This window comes from Vigna radiata, unplaced genomic scaffold (assembly GCF_000741045.1).
Source record: "Vigna radiata var. radiata cultivar VC1973A unplaced genomic scaffold, Vradiata_ver6 scaffold_7, whole genome shotgun sequence".
In the NCBI taxonomy this organism is placed as follows: domain Eukaryota; kingdom Viridiplantae; phylum Streptophyta; class Magnoliopsida; order Fabales; family Fabaceae; genus Vigna; species Vigna radiata.
Window position 1 is genome coordinate 1,787,885 of NW_014543262.1, and position 20,507 is coordinate 1,808,391.

At 31.2% G+C, this 20,507-nt stretch overlaps 2 protein-coding genes across 2 annotated transcripts; both read right to left on the reverse strand.

The window, feature by feature from the left end:
• Positions 1 to 5,314: 5,314 nt before the first annotated feature.
• Positions 5,315 to 6,706, reverse strand: LOC106753859 (peroxidase 44). Its single transcript, XM_014635727.2, has 2 exons — positions 6,321 to 6,706; positions 5,315 to 6,180 (listed from the first exon to the last, which is right to left on the reverse strand). The coding sequence occupies exons 1-2, from the start codon at positions 6,516 to 6,518 to the stop codon at positions 5,449 to 5,451; spliced, it is 930 nt and encodes a 309-aa protein (XP_014491213.1). The 5' UTR covers positions 6,519 to 6,706; the 3' UTR covers positions 5,315 to 5,448.
• An 11,208-nt stretch (positions 6,707 to 17,914) lies between these two features.
• On the reverse strand, positions 17,915 to 20,269 carry LOC106753800 (peroxidase 44). The gene is made up of 2 exons (XM_014635657.2): positions 19,949 to 20,269; positions 17,915 to 18,836 (listed from the first exon to the last, which is right to left on the reverse strand). Exons 1-2 carry the CDS (start codon positions 20,147 to 20,149, stop codon positions 18,096 to 18,098), a joined length of 942 nt encoding a protein of 313 aa, XP_014491143.1. The 5' UTR covers positions 20,150 to 20,269; the 3' UTR covers positions 17,915 to 18,095.
• Positions 20,270 to 20,507: the final 238 nt, after the last annotated feature.

The window sequence follows — 20,507 nt, forward strand, 5'->3', positions numbered from 1 at the left end:
AATGAAGCAGTTAAAAATAAATTGCGTAATACAAAATTTGTGATTACTTAAAGGACGGACCAAATTGAAAGTAATAAATTGAATATTCCAAAATAAGTGATCAACGACCATTAATATGATTACATCATTTTTCCTTTGTTTTATTTTAATTGGTATAGAGTTTATTATAGAGGTTCAAAAGTATAAATTGTTAAAACCTTGGCTAGTGAATGTAACCATGAACTTAAACTTTATGTTATTGAGATATCACTTAATGGGAGAGTTTCTTATACTAGATAAAATTGACTTTTACTTCTTAAACCATTGATAAACATATGGTTATGTCTTTTGAAATTAAAAACAATCTTGTTCAAGTTTTTTTTTTCTTTTTTCAATGAAACAAGTATGAAAGAGGTATAAGAGGAGTTATAAGTAGGATGACAATGAAAAAGAGTTTCCTTATTTTGTAATCATTAAAAAAAAATCATCTTCCCTTTCATTCAAACTAAATAAGTAGTGATATCAACTTAAGTGATGGTCCACAAATCAATTCTAACCCATCCTTAAAAAACGTCCTTTTTAGGAAGTCCCTCAAATGGGGGCAAAAAAAAATCCCAAACCCTAGAGTTCCTCATAAGTGCGTGGGTGTTTTACTTTACACCTCTAACATTTTACCCTACACCTTCAACTTTTTGAAAAATTTCATTTTTAACCTTAATAAATATTTTTTATTTTTTTTCTCATTCCTATTAAAGTCATTATGCACCCTAAATAATAATCTAATTTAATTTGATATTATTTAATATACATTTATATCTTAATAATTATTAAAATAAAATTTCTATTATTATAATTTAATAATTTAATATATTAAATCAAATTTTATATTATTATTATTATTATTTTATTTTTTATTTTTATTATTATTTTATTTTAATAATTTTATTTTTATTTTTTTAATATAACTATTATTATAATATAAATCATATTTTAATAATTGTTAAAATATAAAATTATGTTAAATAATATTTGAATTTTAAATTAAATTAGATTATTATTATGGTGATGCAAACTGCCTTTAATAAGAAAAAGAAAAAAAAAATATTTATTAAGGTTAAAAATTAAATTTTTGAAAAATTTGGAGGTGCAAGATGGAATGTTAGAAGGTTAAATATTGAATTTTTGGAAAAGATGAAAGTGCAAGATGAGGTGTAGGATAAAACGCACACCCACTTATGAGGGGCTCTAGGGCTTTAATAAAATAATTAAAATAATAATAATAAGAATAATAATAATAAAAAATAAAATAATAATAATATAAAATTTGATTTAATATATTAAATTATTAAATTATAATAATAAAAATTATATTTTAATAATTATTAAGATATAAATGTAAATTAAATAATATTAAATTAAATTAGATTATTATTTAGAGTGCATGGTGACTTTAATAGGAATGAGAAAAAAATAAAAAATATTTATTAAGATTAAAAATGAAATTTTCAAAAAGTTAGAGGTACATGGTGAGATATTGGAAGTGTAGATTAAAATACCCACCCACTTATAAAGGGCTATAGGGCTTGGGCTTTTTTAGAGGTGTAGGATATTTTGAATGTTAGAAGGTTAAATATTTTACTCTAATCTATTTTACTTTTTCTACTTCTTTATTTTCACTTACTTGTTTTTTCTTCTTCATTTTTAAATTCTAATTATTAGTCTTTTTTTTTTTTCAAAACATGTAAATTTAGTTTTTCATCAACAAAAACAAACATTGATAAATATTAAACTTAATATAAAAATCATTAATAACATCACATACCAACAAATAATCAACAACTCTCACTTTGTAAAACCAATTTCTCTCTTTCACATCAAATAGTATAATTCGGACAAGTAAGAGTAAAATATCTAAATGAAAATTTTTTCTTCATACTACTATAAATAAAAGAGCATAAATAATAAAATGATTCTCGTTAAACTTTTCATGAATTTATGTTAATGTTAAGAGATAAAAACCATTGCAATCTTTCCTCAGGTGTTACTTAATACATGTTAATTAGTTCTTAATACATTATTTAATATAACTGTTACTTATCTCTTCTACTTCTTGTCTCATTTACATTAATAATTATTTTTCATTTATGCCTTTTTATTTCAAATTTAAATTTTAATAGAAGTGCCTTAGCGTAAATATGTGTTAATTGAACGTATATTATGACCAAAAACACATTAAATGCATTAATATTATTATTATTGCTGGTAGGCCCAAAATTAACCATTAAACATAAATTGAAGTATAAGATTTGTGAAAAATATTATGATTTCTAAAATAAGATAAATGTGATATTTATGATAATTAAATAGAATTTAGATTATAATAAACTGAATTCAATTATTATATCTATTAATATATTGTTATATTTTGAATGTATATCTTATTTGTTATTATATTAATTATATTAACATGTTTATAAATACATTATAAAATATATAGTATATTAATTCAATACTCATTCTTTATTCTCATACTTACAAAATATTTTATTTTTTTTTACTGAGAGTCAAAGTACTTTATGACATATTAGAGTTCCTTAGAGATCAACTAGTTCAAGTTGCATCAAGTCAATCCAGTTTTTGTAAGAATAATACTTTCCAAGTAAGCATGTAACTCATTGTTTGAGATTTATATCCCTAGATTCTTTCCACCGACTTTCAGGAAAAAAAAATTGATTTAAAAAAAGGCTCACAGTAAATTTTGTATGTTTCTTTCATTTTTTTTTTTATAATTATCAAAGACTTAAAATAAGTTGAAAACCTGATTATTTGACAAAAGAAAATGATTTTGTTGACACTAAAAGAGCTATTTGACAACTCACCTTTTTATAGTAAGTTAGTTATTGAAAAGGTAACTTTCTGTATTTATAAAAAAAGAATTTGATGAGTAAAATAACAAAAATAAAATGACAGATGGTGTTGTGGTCGAAAATATAAGAAATATTTCAAAATGAATATGTGACCCACTACTTTCTTATATTAAAATGAATATTTTTTTTCTAAAAAAGGCTTAGAGATTGACCTTATTTCATGACTTTTGTAGATATTTTGACTCCGTGAACCTTTTTTATAGAGGACCTTTTGTTCTTTTGGGTTTTTCTAGTTCCAATCCATGTAAATTAGAACCATACCATGTAAGAGGGACCAAATTGACAGGTTTATAAATAAGTATGAAATTGTTATATTATCTCATCCCTATGAGGTAGGATATATACTCATATTTGTCTTTATTCTTAGCGACACCTGCGTTATTACTATTTGAATAATAAGAAAAAGAAAACATAATATTATCAAATATTCAATATCAAAAGAACATATTTTTTCTTCAATATTAAATTTTTATAAATAAATTATAATTGTATATATTCAAATTAGAGTATCATATAAAATTTCATAAGAACCAAAATATTTATTGAAATTTACAAAAATTTATTAATCGAAGATATATATTTGTTGTGTATTGCAGATTTGTGTTTGATCCAGGAGGAAGTCATGTGGATCTACAAGAATAAAGGAATAAGACCACTCCAAGATGGCCCTGCTCTCAAGACTATGTGGAGCATTCTTCATAAGGCAACTGACAGATTTGAGGACAAATCTTTTCTTAGGAGGAAGGGAATGATGGAATACTGCCCGAAGTACCTTCCTCAATGTTCTCTTTTTTGTATCTTTACATTTTATTGTATACGTGTATCAACTTGCAAGAAGCATGAGTTATTATAAATATCCAACTCCTTTCTTGTTTTCTTGACTTTTGAGCATAATGAGAATTAGATTTATGAAATCAAAATTAATTCTCTCTTGAAAGTCACGCCAGAGAGTCCAAAGACTTTCTCTAGCCACTTTTCAAGCACACTAGCTACCTCCATTTTTCATTTCCATCGCTCCATTGTGCTTCCATATCAATTTCTCTCTCCACGGCGCATCATCAATGCTACACTTCATCCATGCATCAAAAGCCACTTCATATCTCTATGGCACGTGTCATCACTCCTCACCACATCATCATTTGTGATTCACGCTCTCATTTCACCACATCAACACCTTCTTCCGTGATTCTCTCTCAACAGCTCTCCTTATCTCCAACTTTCTTCTTCACAGGTTTGTATTATTTTCCTTCATTTCATCCTTGCTTCCACCAAACCCTGACCACTCGATCTCATGTTTCTCCTCACATCTTCCATCCTTTTGCCTTTTCCTTTGATTTTAATCAATTAAAACCTTGTTTTAATCATTTTCACCATTTAAACCATTTTTCCACCAATTGAAAGCCTTTCCACCGATTAATTCTTCGGTTCACACATTTTTCACCGAACAATCACTTGTTTCCACCGATTAATCGTTTTATATTAGGGTTCTTCGTGTTCTTCTCCGATTTTAGGGTTTTTCCACCAAACAAACCTTAGATCTTAGGTTTTTCTTGAGTCTGTTCATAGATTCGGTTTGTTCGCTCGATATTTCTCATTCTTTATCTCGAGATCATCATTTCCGTTGTATTTCACTCTCGGAGACAGCTTGAGGAATTCGAATAGCATTTGCACAACTCTAGTCAGTCTTCTCCTCAAGCATCTTCCATCAGGAGGCGTAATTACTTGTGGTGGTCTCTACTTTAATGGGTTGTCTTTTTGGTGGTTGTTGCAGATTTGTGAAATGGTTCATTTATATATGCATGGAAGATGAAGGCATGTGTTGTAAAATGGTTCGTTCATCTGTGCATGGAAGATGGAAGTGCGAGGTGGATTGTGGTTTGGGTCATGATGTAGGATGAATAGTAGTGGTGTGCTTGCACGTGAAGGTTAATGTTGGTTGACAACATGGTTCGATGGCAGTGTTGCAATGATATGGTGGCTAGGGTTTCTAGTTTAAGGTTGAAGATGATAACATGGTAAGATCTGATTAATTTGGTTCCATGACATTAACCTGTTCACTAAGTTATGTCATTGTCTTCTTAATGTTGTTCAGCCAATTTAACAACAAGGATCAAATTATTTTAATTTTTCAAAATTAGAAATTTAGTTGAGATAAAAAAAAAACTGAATAACCGATATGTGATTTCCAACTAAAAAGAGACATTTAAAATGATTGAACTAAATAATTATGAAATAAAAAGGTAAAAGTGTGTAAGCTACTTAAATTTGCATTTGATAAATAGAATAATTATATAATCTAGAAAATATTTAGATTTACCAAACAGTTCTTCTAGTTCAATTAATACGATTGACTTGAAGGTGCAAATACAATTATATTAAATATTTGAAAACAAATGTTACTCATCATATTAATTCAAACATATGTACGAATCCTTTAGCAACATGAAGAAGAAGTTACAACATTGTAGTGAAATAGCTGCACACTACCATCACTGAAGCAATGAATTGAAACACAACTAATCAGCAACACAGACAGAAATTCTCATTTGTTAAAAACCCTACAATTTTTCCTAATATCTCCATCAGTCCCCACAAGAACCCTAATGTTCCCCATCTTCACAATAGCATTAATGAAACTCCTTTCAAAAACAGCACTATTCCCAGCAAAAACCGACACCAACTTACTCGACAAAGGGTCCAAAGCCAATTGCTGATCAATAAAAAGCACACCCCTTTTTAAAATAATTTGATTGTAGAATTCATTGTCAAAAACCATCGTCGTGTTTTGGTCCAGAAAAGTTGTGGGATCGCCTTTTTTGGGCCTACAAATCCGGCCCAACTTGGCCCGCAAACCAGGGTCCATATTGGGGTCGTTGAGCCTGTCGCGAAAGAAACTACAATGCGCCACACCGATAGTGTGCGCTCCCAACAGCGTCACCATTTCATCCAACGACATGCCGTTTGCGGCAAACGCTTGCTGCGCCGCCGACACAGTGGAACGTGGCCCAGGCAGCGACACGTCAGAGATTCTCGACACAAGGCCGTCACGCCTTCCCGTTGCGACGTCGTACCGGGGCCCACCTGCCATGGCCACGGAATCACGTGTGGCAAGGGTTATTATATCCGCACATGAAACCGTTGAAGGGCACGCTATTTCCAACGCTTTTTTTATTTCGTCTATTAGCTCGAACCCCCGAACGGTGCCGTTTGCCCCTGCAGCTTTCTCAGATTGGTTGCCCCTGGTTGAATCTATTAATATGGACGCGTCACACCCCTGAAACACAAGATGTAAACAGAATTGAATCACCGAAACTATAAAAAAAACACTACTACATTTGTAAAATCTTACGTTGTTTATGTTGTAAAAGCAATACGATGATTGAAGTAGTTGAAAGTGGTTTAGGTCAGTCTTACTCTGACAAAGCAATCATGGAAGTGCATGCGAAGCAAGGCTGCAGTAATGGATCGATCGCGGTTGAATCTCCTTTGAACAATTTGTCGAACGATTTCCTCTGCTCTGGGGCAGCTAGAGCCATAGAACCCAACTCTCAGATCACCAAATGCAAAGGGAAACACAAAGAACAACGTAAGAATGATTGTGAGGTACTTCATTTTAGTGTTCGTGGTGTGTCACAGAAACTGAAAACGCTTATGTGTGTATATATAGTTTGAGCACTGGAAAAGGTTCACGAGTCGAAGTTGTGATAATAGCTTTTTTGTTGTTTTGTTTTTGTGAGAAGTGCACATGCATTTTGGTATGAATCTTTGAGAAACCGTGCCGGTAAAAAGATGAGTTTAGCTACGTGGTGCTTGTTGTTTATATGAAAAAAAAGTTAGGAAAGAACAAAACTTTTTCGAGTTTCATGGTTCTGCCAACTGGGATGTAGACGCGGTTTTGACCATTGAGTATGGTGTATTTAAATTTATGCTCAAGAACAGTTGCACTATGTGATGCATATATGTTATGAACCACACCTTTAATTTTTCCAATTTTCATAACATCGTTTTTTCTCAATCACCATAAGTCACTCATATTTCCTTATTCTACAATTATTTAAATGTAAATAGTTGGTAAATAATTACTTCAAAATAGTGAATATTAGCATCTTTTATTTTTAGTATAATAAAAAGAATTAAAATATTAATACAACAAATTTATTTTTATTAATTTTGTTTGAACTTGATCAATAGTTAAATTAATTAAATACTTATTTAGTCTTTAATAATCGTCATATATATATATTTATCAATTACAAAACTAGCTTATTACGCAACATAATTAAATATGTTAGAGGGAAACTCAATTCTCATTGTATAAAATGATGCTTTTGTTTTATTGTTTTTAAAAGTGTGGGTGATTTGAAATTGTATAGGTATAATATAAGATACAAGAAGAATATTTTTCTGAGATGGGATTCACATTTTTATTCTCCTCTTCCTTTAAGTCATTTATTTTTTTATGACGATTTTACCATTACTTTTTATGAGGTTGGAGAAGAAATATTAATAAAAGGGTTGCTTGTTTTGAGGTACGTGCATAATGAAAGACAAGAGATATGCCAATGTAGTTCTCAAATTTTAGTGGAAGAATGTCTCTCGTCTAGAGAATAAGAATCTTGAACGTTACACAAGAAGACTTTGTCTATATATTTAAAGAAAACTTTTTCTTAATACATGACTAATTTACAGCTATTTAAATTAATATTTTAATTAATGAAATAAAACAGCAATTAAATCAGAAGTTTCACTATGTTGAAGTAAATATATTGTAGAGAAATTACTGAGTAATGTATAAAGAAGAAATAAATAAAATAATGTATGGCTATTTTTCATGCCTGTTATCGGGTCCAACCTTTGCGGTTTATAAACAATAAAAATACTAATTTCAATTAGGTCAACAATAGGTTTAAAATATTAACTGTATCAACTATTTTCGATTTAAACTAAAAGTATTGTTTTAAAAACAATATAAAACACATTAATATTACTTAGGAATCTCTCAAAATGACTTGTTTTCAGACAAACCAATAGCCAACTTAAACTAAATCATGGTATTCTTGTACTGTCAGATGATGTCAACGACAAACAAAACAATGTTCAGAACAATGTGGTTTTCTTTCGGTCAATAATATTTTAACAACTTATTTTTAATAATTTTTTGATAATAGGATAAGTCTTACCATTTTATTGATCTGTTTGAATTTATTTTAAAAAAATATTTGAAACGAACCAATTACAAAATGGTACATATGTGTTGTCAAAAAATTGTCAAAAAAAAAAAAAAATTATTAAAGAGAGTTTTTCCCTTTTCTTATAAACTACATAACGTGATATTTAAAGTACGTGGTGTAAGTCAGATCCACAATTCACTAACAAAAAACCAAGATAAAAAATTTAACTAATCAAACCCTAGAATAAAAAAATAATCACATTTCTACGGTCCTCTAAATGATTGTTTGGGTTTAATTACAATAATAACGTTTTTGAGATGGAAACTTACAATGCCCATTCACTCATATATATCCTTGACTATTTTACTAAGGATTTATTTATAAAATATATTGATAAATATGCTTCTGGTGCAAAATCGTTTTAAGTTATCATCTATATATAGTACATTTTCATGAATGGTAAAAATTAAGATTGATTTTCTTATCACTTAAATTGATTTCTCTTTTGATAATGTGACCGTTGTGGATCTTAAACGTTTTCACATTGAGTAATAAATGTTTCACCAAACAATTTGCAATTACTGAATCTAAAAGGGTTTTATCTTTCAAAAGATAAACTGTTCTTTAACTAATAAACAAGTAATTAACTTTGGATTAGTTCATGGATGTTAATACAAATTGTTGGAAGTCCCACATCGACTAGAGATAAGGTAAAATTCTAATATATAAGCGAGGTGCAAACTTTACCTTAAATTCTAATATCGTATCAGAGTCATGATTAGAATCTATCCTAGCGAGTTCTAAGTGGACATTTCTGTTTCTATTCCATCCGTTGTCGGACCGCTATTGGACCACCTAATTTCTACTATCACATACGAGATGTCTATACCTTAGCGTGAAGAGGATTGAGTTAAGCCTAAACTCACGTTCTAATACAAATTGTAAGGTAAATAATATATATCTATTTATATAACATTTATATGTATGTCATATACTAATCAGGCTAATATTCTGTATACAATATTGGTCCAGCTGCACATGAGTCATACTGATGATGGTAAGCAATTTGCTTTGCATGTGAAAGATATATATATATATTCTTAGTGCTGTGGTCAAATATAGAAAATCAGGCATAAACGATTATATTTAACCCTCCAAAAACTCTCTCAGATTATGCAGACAAGTTTTCTTTATATATATACAGACGAAACCCTATTTTGTAATGTTCTGCCACCAGCAATATGAAAATGCTGTGCATACACGGATGTATACGTTTGCAGATACACAGTTCAAAATTCAAGGCTATATTCTATCTATAGTTTCTTGCCAAATTAAGCATAGTACGTGAAATTGTTTATTTGCTCGAAGAAGAGTGATGATTTTGTGGACCACGTTACATTCCAAATACATGCATGGATGGCTAAAACGTGTATCAATCTAAAAAGCATCCAATGGAACTAATCTATAATTTACCCTTTGTAGATTGGTTACATATATGTCATATAAAATTATGAATGAAAGAACTTGGTATAAAACGTGCTGAATCCGTGATTCTTTGTCGTTGATTATTAGCCAAAAGGTTATGGCAAGTGGTAAGGGCCACATGCCAACATGTTTTCATCCCTTGTACACTTCCTCATCCGTAATTAATTTATTATTTTGTAAGATTCCACTAGATAAGGTGCTTGAAACCAAAAGTTAAAAACTGAAAAGGTACAAGATTTGGTAAAACCGATATAAAATTGGAACTTTGAATATGAGAACTGGCTGTAAGTGACAAAACAAATCTTTAAAGATTTTTGAAATTGTTTAATATGTTTTGATTTTAATAAAAATAAAATCTTTCAAAATATGATGGTATTTTTGAAATTTTATGTATAATTATAAGCGTGAGTTCTAAAATAATTGAAACCTGTAAGGTATATGCTTTGTTATTTAAAGAACTAAAGTATAATTGTACAAATATTTTTAAAAATATAAAAGTAAATTTCGGTTAAAAAAACAAAATTATAAAGTAAAGAATAAGCTACGATAGCTATATATTTTTCATCTCGTCTGAAACAAAATCTCCAAAATAACCAGTACAAATCCTTTACTACATATAAACCCTAAAGAGTAAGCTGCTTAAGTAATTAATATAGTTCAAAATATCAAAGGATGCCTTTTCCACTATGCCTATTCCACTTGTCTAACTTTTATTATGAAGCAGCTTTCTTATATATAACCTATAAATAATTTATTTTTATAGAGCATTTTTTCAATTATAAAAATTATATTAATAATAGGAAAGGTAATGTTTCTTACAAAACAAAAAATTACAAAAATGGCTATCACGTGGACTTTCAGCCTACCCAATTTTACAAAATTGACTTATAAGGTAAGTTGTGTACATACTTATATATTATAAATTGACCTTATCATGAGTCAATGTCAGATTTTCAATACAACCCCTCATGCATATGCATATATATCTTGAGTGTGAGACTAAACATTAATGGGTGGTCCGATAGCCGCCTAAAAGCAAGTCAAAGAATAAGCCCAACAAGCAAGAAATTTCCTAATAGCGGGTAGCATAATAGGCCTAATAAACTTCATTTTTGCACAAGAGGAAGAATTTGAAAAAGATGACTTTTGAGGTGATCTACAGTGTTGGTTACCATGAAGAAAGTGTTAAGCGAAAAATCGTCTAAATAGTAGACTGTCTAAGCAACCATAGTTTTAAAGTTTATCAATCGACATCAAACGAAATGTTGTTGTGTAGGAAAAGCTATATGAAACGAGCAGCGTCTAGTAAAGAAGCATCTTATAACGTCTGAAGCCAAGACTTGAAGTAATGCTTTCTAGACCAAACTGTTTAAATGGCCTAAAAAATCATAAACAACGCCAAAGAACAAGTGTTGTTGAGATTGTTGATAAGGGAAGCACTGATTTAGCTATACCTTAATCTCACTGTGCTTCATTCACTCCAGTTTTTGATGATGACAACACATTTTTAATAACACATGTATTGTTGATGTGTTACATATTCTATTGCTTATTGATTGATATCTTATTGAACATGTTTTGTGTTGATCTTGATATGTGAATGCACATTTACTGAGCTTGTATATGGTACATCACTTCTAGTTGCATTACACATGTTTTTGAAGAAGAAAACCACAAACACTTTTGTGAACTTAAACTGTGTGGCAAATCTGATAATTAAAGTCGACTTCATTATTAATTGAATCGACTGAGACTAAAAACTTTGTACAGATTTTCAAATACAGTGGTATGTGAGATTTTACATTGAAAAGAATTTCAAAATGTGCAGTTGTGTCGAAGTCGACTATGTGCGCTACGCATTTGACTGTATAAGTTGTTTTATTTGGAATTTTGTTTTGCTTATGAATAGTAACGACTATATTTTAAAAGTTAGTTAAGCATTGAATGAGAGTCAACTGAATTGAATGTGGAATTAATTTGTTTAACTTGACTGCTACTAATTTGACTTATCTGTTATAACTATTAGAGGACAATCGACTGCATCAATAGCTAGTCAACTAAAGGAGCGTCGGATTTATGAAAATCTATAAATAGACGAGACCTGAAGTTATTCATAGAACTTTTGGAAAAACTAACATTTTCATATTCTATTTCAGATAGTTTCTCTATGATTTAGTGCTCCAAGAACTCACCAAGAAGATGGTGGAGATCTTTCTTTGAAGAGTTTATGAATGAGAGTTATACTGCGCTTATTGCTTGATCATTATCTGCACAATTGAGGTGTTCTCTAGTTGATCAAGACTCGTGTTGCATTCCGTGGTGATTGTTGTACCTGTTACGACTACAAGGGGTAGACTCATGGAGTCTGGTACACTTTGAGGATTGTTTAAAGTGGGTTGCAGATTGCAGGAGAGGGGATATCTTGCTGCAAGTTTTACTATGTGGTTTGCTTATATTTTGGTTATAAAAGCCTTGTTGTAAAAACCTTGACCATTATAATGTATTTGCTTCCTGTATTGGAAGGACATGCATTGAGGCCAAACCAGTATAAAAACCTGCGTTTGAATTGTCTATCCCCACTCTTTTATTTTCAGTCGACTCTATAATTTACGTAGTCTACTGCAATATTCTGCTGCAGTTAAATTTCTATTCCTTGCTATTCAAGAAAGTTTGTAAAGTTTTGTACTTTGTGAAAAAGATTGCGAAAAGACTCTGATTTTGAAAACTCACCAATTCACCCCCCCCCTCTAGGTGTTAAAATGAAGCCAACATGTTTTCCAACAAGTGTCTCTCATTGAAATCTCACAATAGACTATATGAGAAAAGTAAGCTAGCTTCTTATGGAAACAAAAATCTATCTCTTATATGACACTAAGGTTAAAAGAAATGTTTTCATTCAGAACATTGTTACATCAAGCAAAGCCTTCTATAGAAAATATCGTATGATAAGTGACCACCAAACACTTTAGCCTTGAGAAAGCATCTTATGTTTATACCATCTAATGAATATACATTTATGTTACCAAACGATACATTTATTAGTGAAATGACAAATGATAAAATGTCTTGAACATGCTACACTGCTTAACGTTTATCAATGTTTAAAACATTTAATGTCTGAACATAAAAGTTCTTTAATGCTTATATACTTTGTTTCTTGATATTCATGCAGAACAATAAAGCATAAAATTATGATCAGAATCACGACACTAAGAAAAAGACGTTATGAGAGAAGAAGAACATTTAGGAATGTTTCATTGAAGCCATTTGCTCTATCATGTTGTACAAGCTTAAGTTTCGCTTAAGACGATAAGAAAAATCTTTGGACCATACAAAAGAATAAAGTCAGACTTCATATCAAAAGGCTACCAAATCTTTAGAAGTCAACTTCTTAGTCTAACAGTCATCTTTTAAAACAAGCTATATATAGAAGAAAGCTTGAAGAGAAGTAGTTATCGATGAAAACGAGCACAATAACATAAGAAGAATAACAATGAGAAAAGAGAGAAAAGCCTAAAATGTTCTTACGTCGTCTGAAGCTCAATAACTTTTGAGAGCAAAATCTTTGGAAATAGAGAAACATTTTCAATTGTTACAGATTGTATTGTATTTGAACACATATTCTCTCATAGAGAGTCATTCAACTTTACCTTATGAAAAATCCATTTGGGGATTTAGTGTAAGTTCTGGAGATAAGTCAAATACTTGGTTGTTCAACTCAGGTTAAGTTGAACGTCTAGATAGTTGTCTAGGGTTAGATCCTAGAGAGGCTAAACTCGTTCTAGTTAGGTTGACTAGTGAACCAGGAGTCATGCCAATACTCGTTATAACCAACAACGGTGGTAATACTCGTTGTAACTAAGAGTGGTGAGAATACTCTGAGAGATCTTGAAAAGGAAAAACTCGTGTAATCTTGAAAGAAATTAGTTAAACCCCTTAAGAGTTCTTAAGGGAGAACTGGAGATAGCTCTGGTTGAGTGAACCAGTATAAAAATCTATGGTTTATTGTTTCTCTATCTAAAACGTTTTCCATTTACTCATATTATTAAAACCCAGTGTCTAATCATCTTAAAAATTTTGCACATTATCTTTGCAAACTATTAGACACTGATTTGCAAAAAGATTTTGAAAACATTATTCAACCCCCCTCCCCCTCTATGTTTTCCTTATAATTTTAGTTGGTATCATAGCTTACCTCAAGGAGAGTTCCTAACAGAACTTGAGGAAACATCTTAATGAGCAATGGAAAACGAAGAATATGTTGTCAACAAGCCTCCTTTATTCAAAGGGAAAAAGTTTGATTATTGGAAACAAAGAATGATTGTATTCTTTGAATCTTGTCACATCAACATGATGCTATTGTTGCACCATATTTATATTAATCCATGCACGATTAGTTTCAAAAGTTACTTATTTCCTAGTCTTAGGCTAACATAGCCTTGCAATCTCATAGAACATCATCATCAAATATATCGTTTTACAAATGGATCGTTGGTTCATGTGCCATTAATCATATGTCATATCATTTGCCTTCTTTTGTTTTGTTATCACCTAACTCATCCATTTCAATTGCAACTGTCAATAATGATTCAGTTCCATTAGTTGGTATTGATACCATTGCCACATTATCTTTGTCTTTGTCTGATGTTTAGTTGGTATTGGTACCTAGTCATGTTATGAATCTTGCTTTTATTGGGAAAATTTTTTTGATTATGGATATAATGTACTTTTTCTCTCCTTTTGATTATTTTATACAGGACAACACATCTTAAAAGGTGATTGGGATAGGCCATAAGAAAGGTGGACTCTATGTCTTGAACAAGTTCAAGGAGTCAATAGTTGTAGCCTCCAGTGTGGATTTATCTTCGTTTCAATTGTCTTCTTCTTTCATTTTGTTTTTGTGGCATTCTCGTTCGAGCTATGTTTTTGCATCTCGTTTAAATTTTTTAGTGTTTATTGGAGTCTTAGGTACATTGGACAATCGTGATATTTTTAATTATAGTGGTTGTAAATTGGCAAAATTTTCCGCTTTACCTTTTAATAAAAGTATTTCTTCTTCTCTTGCTCCTTTTGATCTTGTGCATTCTAATGTGAGGAACCTACTTTTGTATCCACTAAAGGAGGTTCTTGATATTATGTCTCTTTTATTTTGATTTTACTCGTTTCACATAGATCTATCTTATGAAACATAGGTCTAATTCTCTCACAATTTTCAAAAATTTCAATGCTTTAGTAAAGACCAAATAATCTACTACCATAAAAACCTTTTGTTATGACTTAAGGGGGTGAATAGACTTATAATGATTTTACCACTTCACTTGCCTTTAATGAAACTATACATCAAACCTCTTGCACTAACATTCCTTAACAAAATGGCATTGCTGAAAGAAAGCATCGTCATCTAGTTGAGACTACATGATCATTCTTGTTATCTAATGATGTTCCAATTGTCTTTTGGAAGGGAACTATTATTACAATAACTCATGTTGTTAATCGAATCCTAACTTCACATAATTCTCCATTGTCTCCTTTTGAAAAATTGTATGGTCATGCGCCTGACTACTCTGTTTTGCATGTATTTGGATGCACCTATTTTGTTCTAAAATCATATGTTGAGTGTACTAAATTGTCAACTAAGTATTCTTTGTGTGTCCTTTTGGGATATGGTCTTGGTCCAAAGGTATATCATTACTTTGATCTAGTTAGTAAAAAATTGTATGTTTCACATCATGTTGTGTTTTTAGAAGATATTCAATTCTTTTCTATTCCAGCTAACTTGTATTATTTGAGTACATCTGATGTCATTAAAATTGATCCTTTTGATATTGATGACACTACTGCTAATTTCATACCAACTTCAAAACCTATCTTACAACTATAGATATCGCACTAGAGGTTGTACCTATTAACCCCCATACCATGTATACTTAATAATCTCTTGAGGTTACAATTCCGGTGTCACCTTATCGATCCAGTCGTAATCGTAAGTCTATTAACTACCAAACTTTGTTTATTCCTCTAATTATGGTACATTTTCTACTTTTATCGCCTATATTCATCGTCTTCATGAGCCTTCATCCTATAAAGATGTTGTCTTTGATCCACTTTGGTATAATGCTATGCCTGAGGAACTTATTACTCTACATCAGACTCATTCATGGGATCTAGTTCCATTGCCATAAAGAAAATTACCTATTGGATTGTTGGGTATAAAAAATCAAGACTAAATTAGATAGTCAATTGAAAGATATAAAATAGAGTTGTTGCTAAAGGATATACCCAAAAGTATGTCATGGATTATGAGGAAACATTTTCTCCTATGATTCATACCTTGATTGTTGTCGCTTATAGTTTTCAATGGAAGATTTTTAAAATGGATGTGCAAACTACCTTTTTGAATGAGTATCTACAGGAGGAAGTTTACATGACTCTACCACCAGGTGTCTCTTACAATCTGGTAAAGTTTGCAAACTTCAAAACGTCTTTTTATGATCTTAAACAAGCATATCATGCTCGGTTTGAGAAGTTCTCTTAAGTAATTGTTTCTCTTGGTTTTGTTGTTAGTCACCATGATTCTACTTTATTTGTAAGGAAAACCAATGTGAGTCGTATTTTTCTATCCTTATATGTTGATGATATATATGATTATTACCAGTAATGATTTTGATGGAATTGTATCTTTAAAAGCAGTATTATCCCATTGTTTTGCTGTGAAAGATTTGGTTGTACCATGTTACTTTATAGGTATTTAGATTGGTTCTTCTTCCAAAGGTTATCTTCTATCTTAGTCCAAGTATATTGTTGATCTATTTGAATTTGCATGGCTTATTAACAAAAAGGTTGTTGATACTTCTGTTGAGGCAAGTGCACAATATTCCCCATCAAATGGTGTTTCCTTGACTGATTTTACGTTATATCGAACTAGTTTTGGGAGTTTGATTTATCTTACTATGACTTGTCCAAACATTACACAGGTTGTTCATGTTATTAGTCAATTTGTGTCAACTCCAACAATAGTTCATTGGGTTATTGTAACGCCCCGGCAACTTACAGGGACTGCTGACTGGCCCTACAGATCAACACGAGGCTTTCCAGTGTGCTTTGTCCTCACTCACACACTTTCCGAGAAAACTTTCCGGAAGGTCACCCATCCCATAATTACTCTAGGCTAAGCACGCTTAACCATGGAGTTCTTATGAGTTAGGCTACTGAAACAGATCAACACGAGGCTTTCCAGTGTGCTTTGTCCTCACTCACACACTTTCCGAGAAAACTTCCCGGAAGGTCACCCATCCCATAATTACTCTAGGCTAAGCACGATTAACCATGGAGTTCTTATGAGTTAGGCTACTGAAAAGCAAATGCATTTGTTGATATGAGTAGCCAAATCAATTCCTTTAAGCTATCCTTCAACTGTATAGTCCCATACCTATACAGTCTCCAGATCCCTCTCATTCTGGTGTATGTTCAATTCGTCCATGTGCCCCTTCCACTCGAAGCCTGCCAGGAGCCGCTCCTTGTCTGTGCCCCCTACACCATGCTTCTTGCACCGGCGATCACTCCTCGCCCTCGTCAATGCCCGGGTGTCACACTTATTGTGATACAGATTGGAATGATGATCCTAATGATAAAAAATCTACTACTCGGTGGTGTTTTTTTCCTTGTGGTTCACTTATATCATGGAAGAGTTTAAGAAAAAGATGTTATATCCCTATCGTCCACAAAAGCTTAGTATTGCGTCATGACTTGAAAACTTGTGATATTATTTAGCTGTGTTGGCTACTTGCAAATATAGATATCTTTGAAAGATCATAAACATTTACATTGTGACAAAAGAAGTGTTATTCATCTTGCTCACAACTATGTTTTTTATGAGAGAACCAAACATATTGAAAGAGATTGTCATTTTACTCGTCATCATCTTTAACTTGATATTATATCTTTATTGTGTATTCTTTCAACTTTACATATTGTCGATATTTTGCCAAGTCACACTTTGATTTATGTTTTCTTTCTTTATTTGACAAACTCTTAATACATTTAACAATAACAATGTGAATTTGAGGATGAATATTAGTCTAGACTGGTGTTTAGGTCCATTTGCTTATACTTTTAGAGTTAGTTTTGTCTGCACTGCTCTTGTAACATTTGAGATAGACAAGTAATTCTTCATATATTTCTATAATTTCTACAATAACAACATCCTGCAAAACTATTTGATAGCTTCCTTAATTAATAAAATACTAATTAACATAAATAGATACAAAAGTTTAAATATTTTATTATTATTATTATTATATTAATAAAAGTGTTTATTAGTGGTTGTATGTGGGGGAAGAGTATCAAAATATATTTTTTCTATTTCGAGAGTGAAAGTTTGTCTCATTTCGGAAACCGATAATTCCAATGCTAGTTATTCATTGTTCATATCATAATGAACTAGGTGGAACACCGTTTACATTTAGCATGAATGAGAATGAAAGAAAAGAAGACGAACGCAAGATATTAAGTCATCACAACACAACTGTCTAATCTAGCTGCGTTTATTGAAGACCGAGCATTTCTTGCGAATTTCTCCTTGACTCCCTACCAGAACATTAACACTCCCCATCTTCACCATCGCATTTGCAAAGCTCTTTTCAAACTTAGCCTCATCAGAAGCCAAATCTGTCACAAACCCTTTGGTACTTTTATCCAAGGCAAGCTGCTGATCAATCTGCAGCACCCCTTTCTTGGCAAGAATCTGGTGGTAGAAGTCGTTATCAACAAGCAAAGAAGTGTTCTGGTCCAAGGGCGTAAAAGCATCACGATCCCTGCACAACTTCACCAACTTAGCTTCCAAAGCAGGGTCCATTGTAGGGTCAGGACTCGAGAGTCTACCAGCAAAGAAATTGCAGTGTGCAACACCAACAGTGTGTGCACCAAAGAGGATCACCATTTCCTGCGTTGTGAGGCCCAAATTCCTATTGAAAAATTGAGAAATTATTGAAACGGGGGCGGCGGGTCCTGGAATGGTGACATCGTCCATATTGGAGACCAATCCATCGCGTCTTCCGGTGGGAACTTGGTATTTGGGTCCTCCAGATAAGGCCACTGCAGTTCGGGTAGCTAGGGTTATGATGTCTGCACATGACACTGTTGAAGGGCATGCAGATTCGAGGTTTTCCTTCACTTCATCGATTAGGTCAAACCCCCGAACGAAGTCGTTTGTGTCTGATTCTTTCTCTGCCCTGTTAGACGTTGTCGAATTTATAAGAATGGATGCATCACAACCCTGTTCATCCAAATTAACAAAACTGTTTGTTAATTACTTTAGCTGTGAATTGTTGTTGGTTCAAATAGCTTGGTTATGCAAAAAATAACACCACATTAACATATAGTTTACATGGAAGAAAAATAAAAGAAAGAGTTAAAAATAAAAACAAAAAATAGTGTTAAAAAAATGTTATATGTGGAGAAAATGACTTAAAGTTATCATTAGAAATAAATAAATAAATAAATTATATAAATCTGTTAAGCAATTATACTCATACAATTTCTTTAGATAGAAAAAATTACAAATTCAGAAAAGTGAAACATATATTTAATTTAAATTGTTTAATTTATTAAATATTTTATTTGGAATCGAATTTAAATTTATTGATTGTTTTATTTTTTTATTGTGATATCAAAAATTTAAATTGTTATTTATAACAAAAATTATTACTTTAGCTCTATACATGATAAAAAAAAATAACTACTTGCTTCCCAAAAATATAACCTAACTAAAATCGCTTAAGAAAACTTAGATAAGCATTAATGGAAAAATAGTTATAACTTACGTTATTGACAAATTGACAAATAAATAATTTTAATAGTATCAATGTCAAAATAATTGATATTAATATCAATCAAAATTCGAATAAAAAGTAATTTCATTGGTGTTTATAATTTTTTTAGGTAACATTAAAAAGAAAAATAATCGTATAAATGTTAGTAAAAAAATAAACTTTGAGAAATCAAATTATTCTTATAAATTTCTTATTTTTTTTCTATAAATTTTTATTCAAACAACCTATTTTATTTTGAAGCATTTCAAATTTTCCATAAAAAAAAATTATTTCTTTAAATTCAAACACAACACTATATTTGTTTTTCACGTATTGTTTATATTTACCATCTTTTTCTGTTCTTTTCTTTTCCCCCCACGAATTCCAAAAATCAAGTTTACATTCATTACTTCTCAAATCTACAACAGGGAAATTCATCTAAATCTTACTACTCTAACATATTCTCAATTTTGTTTAAGAACAATGTTATTATATAGTATAAACATTAGACACAGAAATTCAAAATTAACAGATAAAAGCGATTGAATCGATTCTGCACAAGTTAAGTGTATCTTACTCTGACAGCACAGTCATGGAAATGCAAGCGAAGCAAAGCTGCAGTAATGGTCTTGTCACGATTGAATCGATTCTGCACAAGTTTATTGACAATGGACTCTGCTTTTGGACATGAAGAATCGTAGAATCCAACCTTCAACTCCCCAAATGCCAAGGGAACTATGATGCAAAAGAAGGGCCATATTACATTGATCTTCATCATTTTGGATGCTTAAAATTTCGTACTTGTTCAACACTCACTCAAGTTCTGTGATTCATATATATGTAGAAACAGAAGAAAGTGTAGCTGACTGCAGATTGCCGCCTCATGACTTTGTATTGCCCATTGCATGTAGCTAATACAGCCAAACACTGAATTTGTCGTTTAAAATGATTCAATTAAGATAGGCCTGACATTTTGAATTGGTATTATTTCTTTAAAGTGTTACAATGCAACATGAAGAAGAAAATTACTAAATTATTTCAGGTTAGGTAAAAAAGAGCAATAACGTAAAAACGTAAAACTAAAATAAAATATGAGAATAAGTACAAATCAGACAATAGATAATGATGTGATTTCA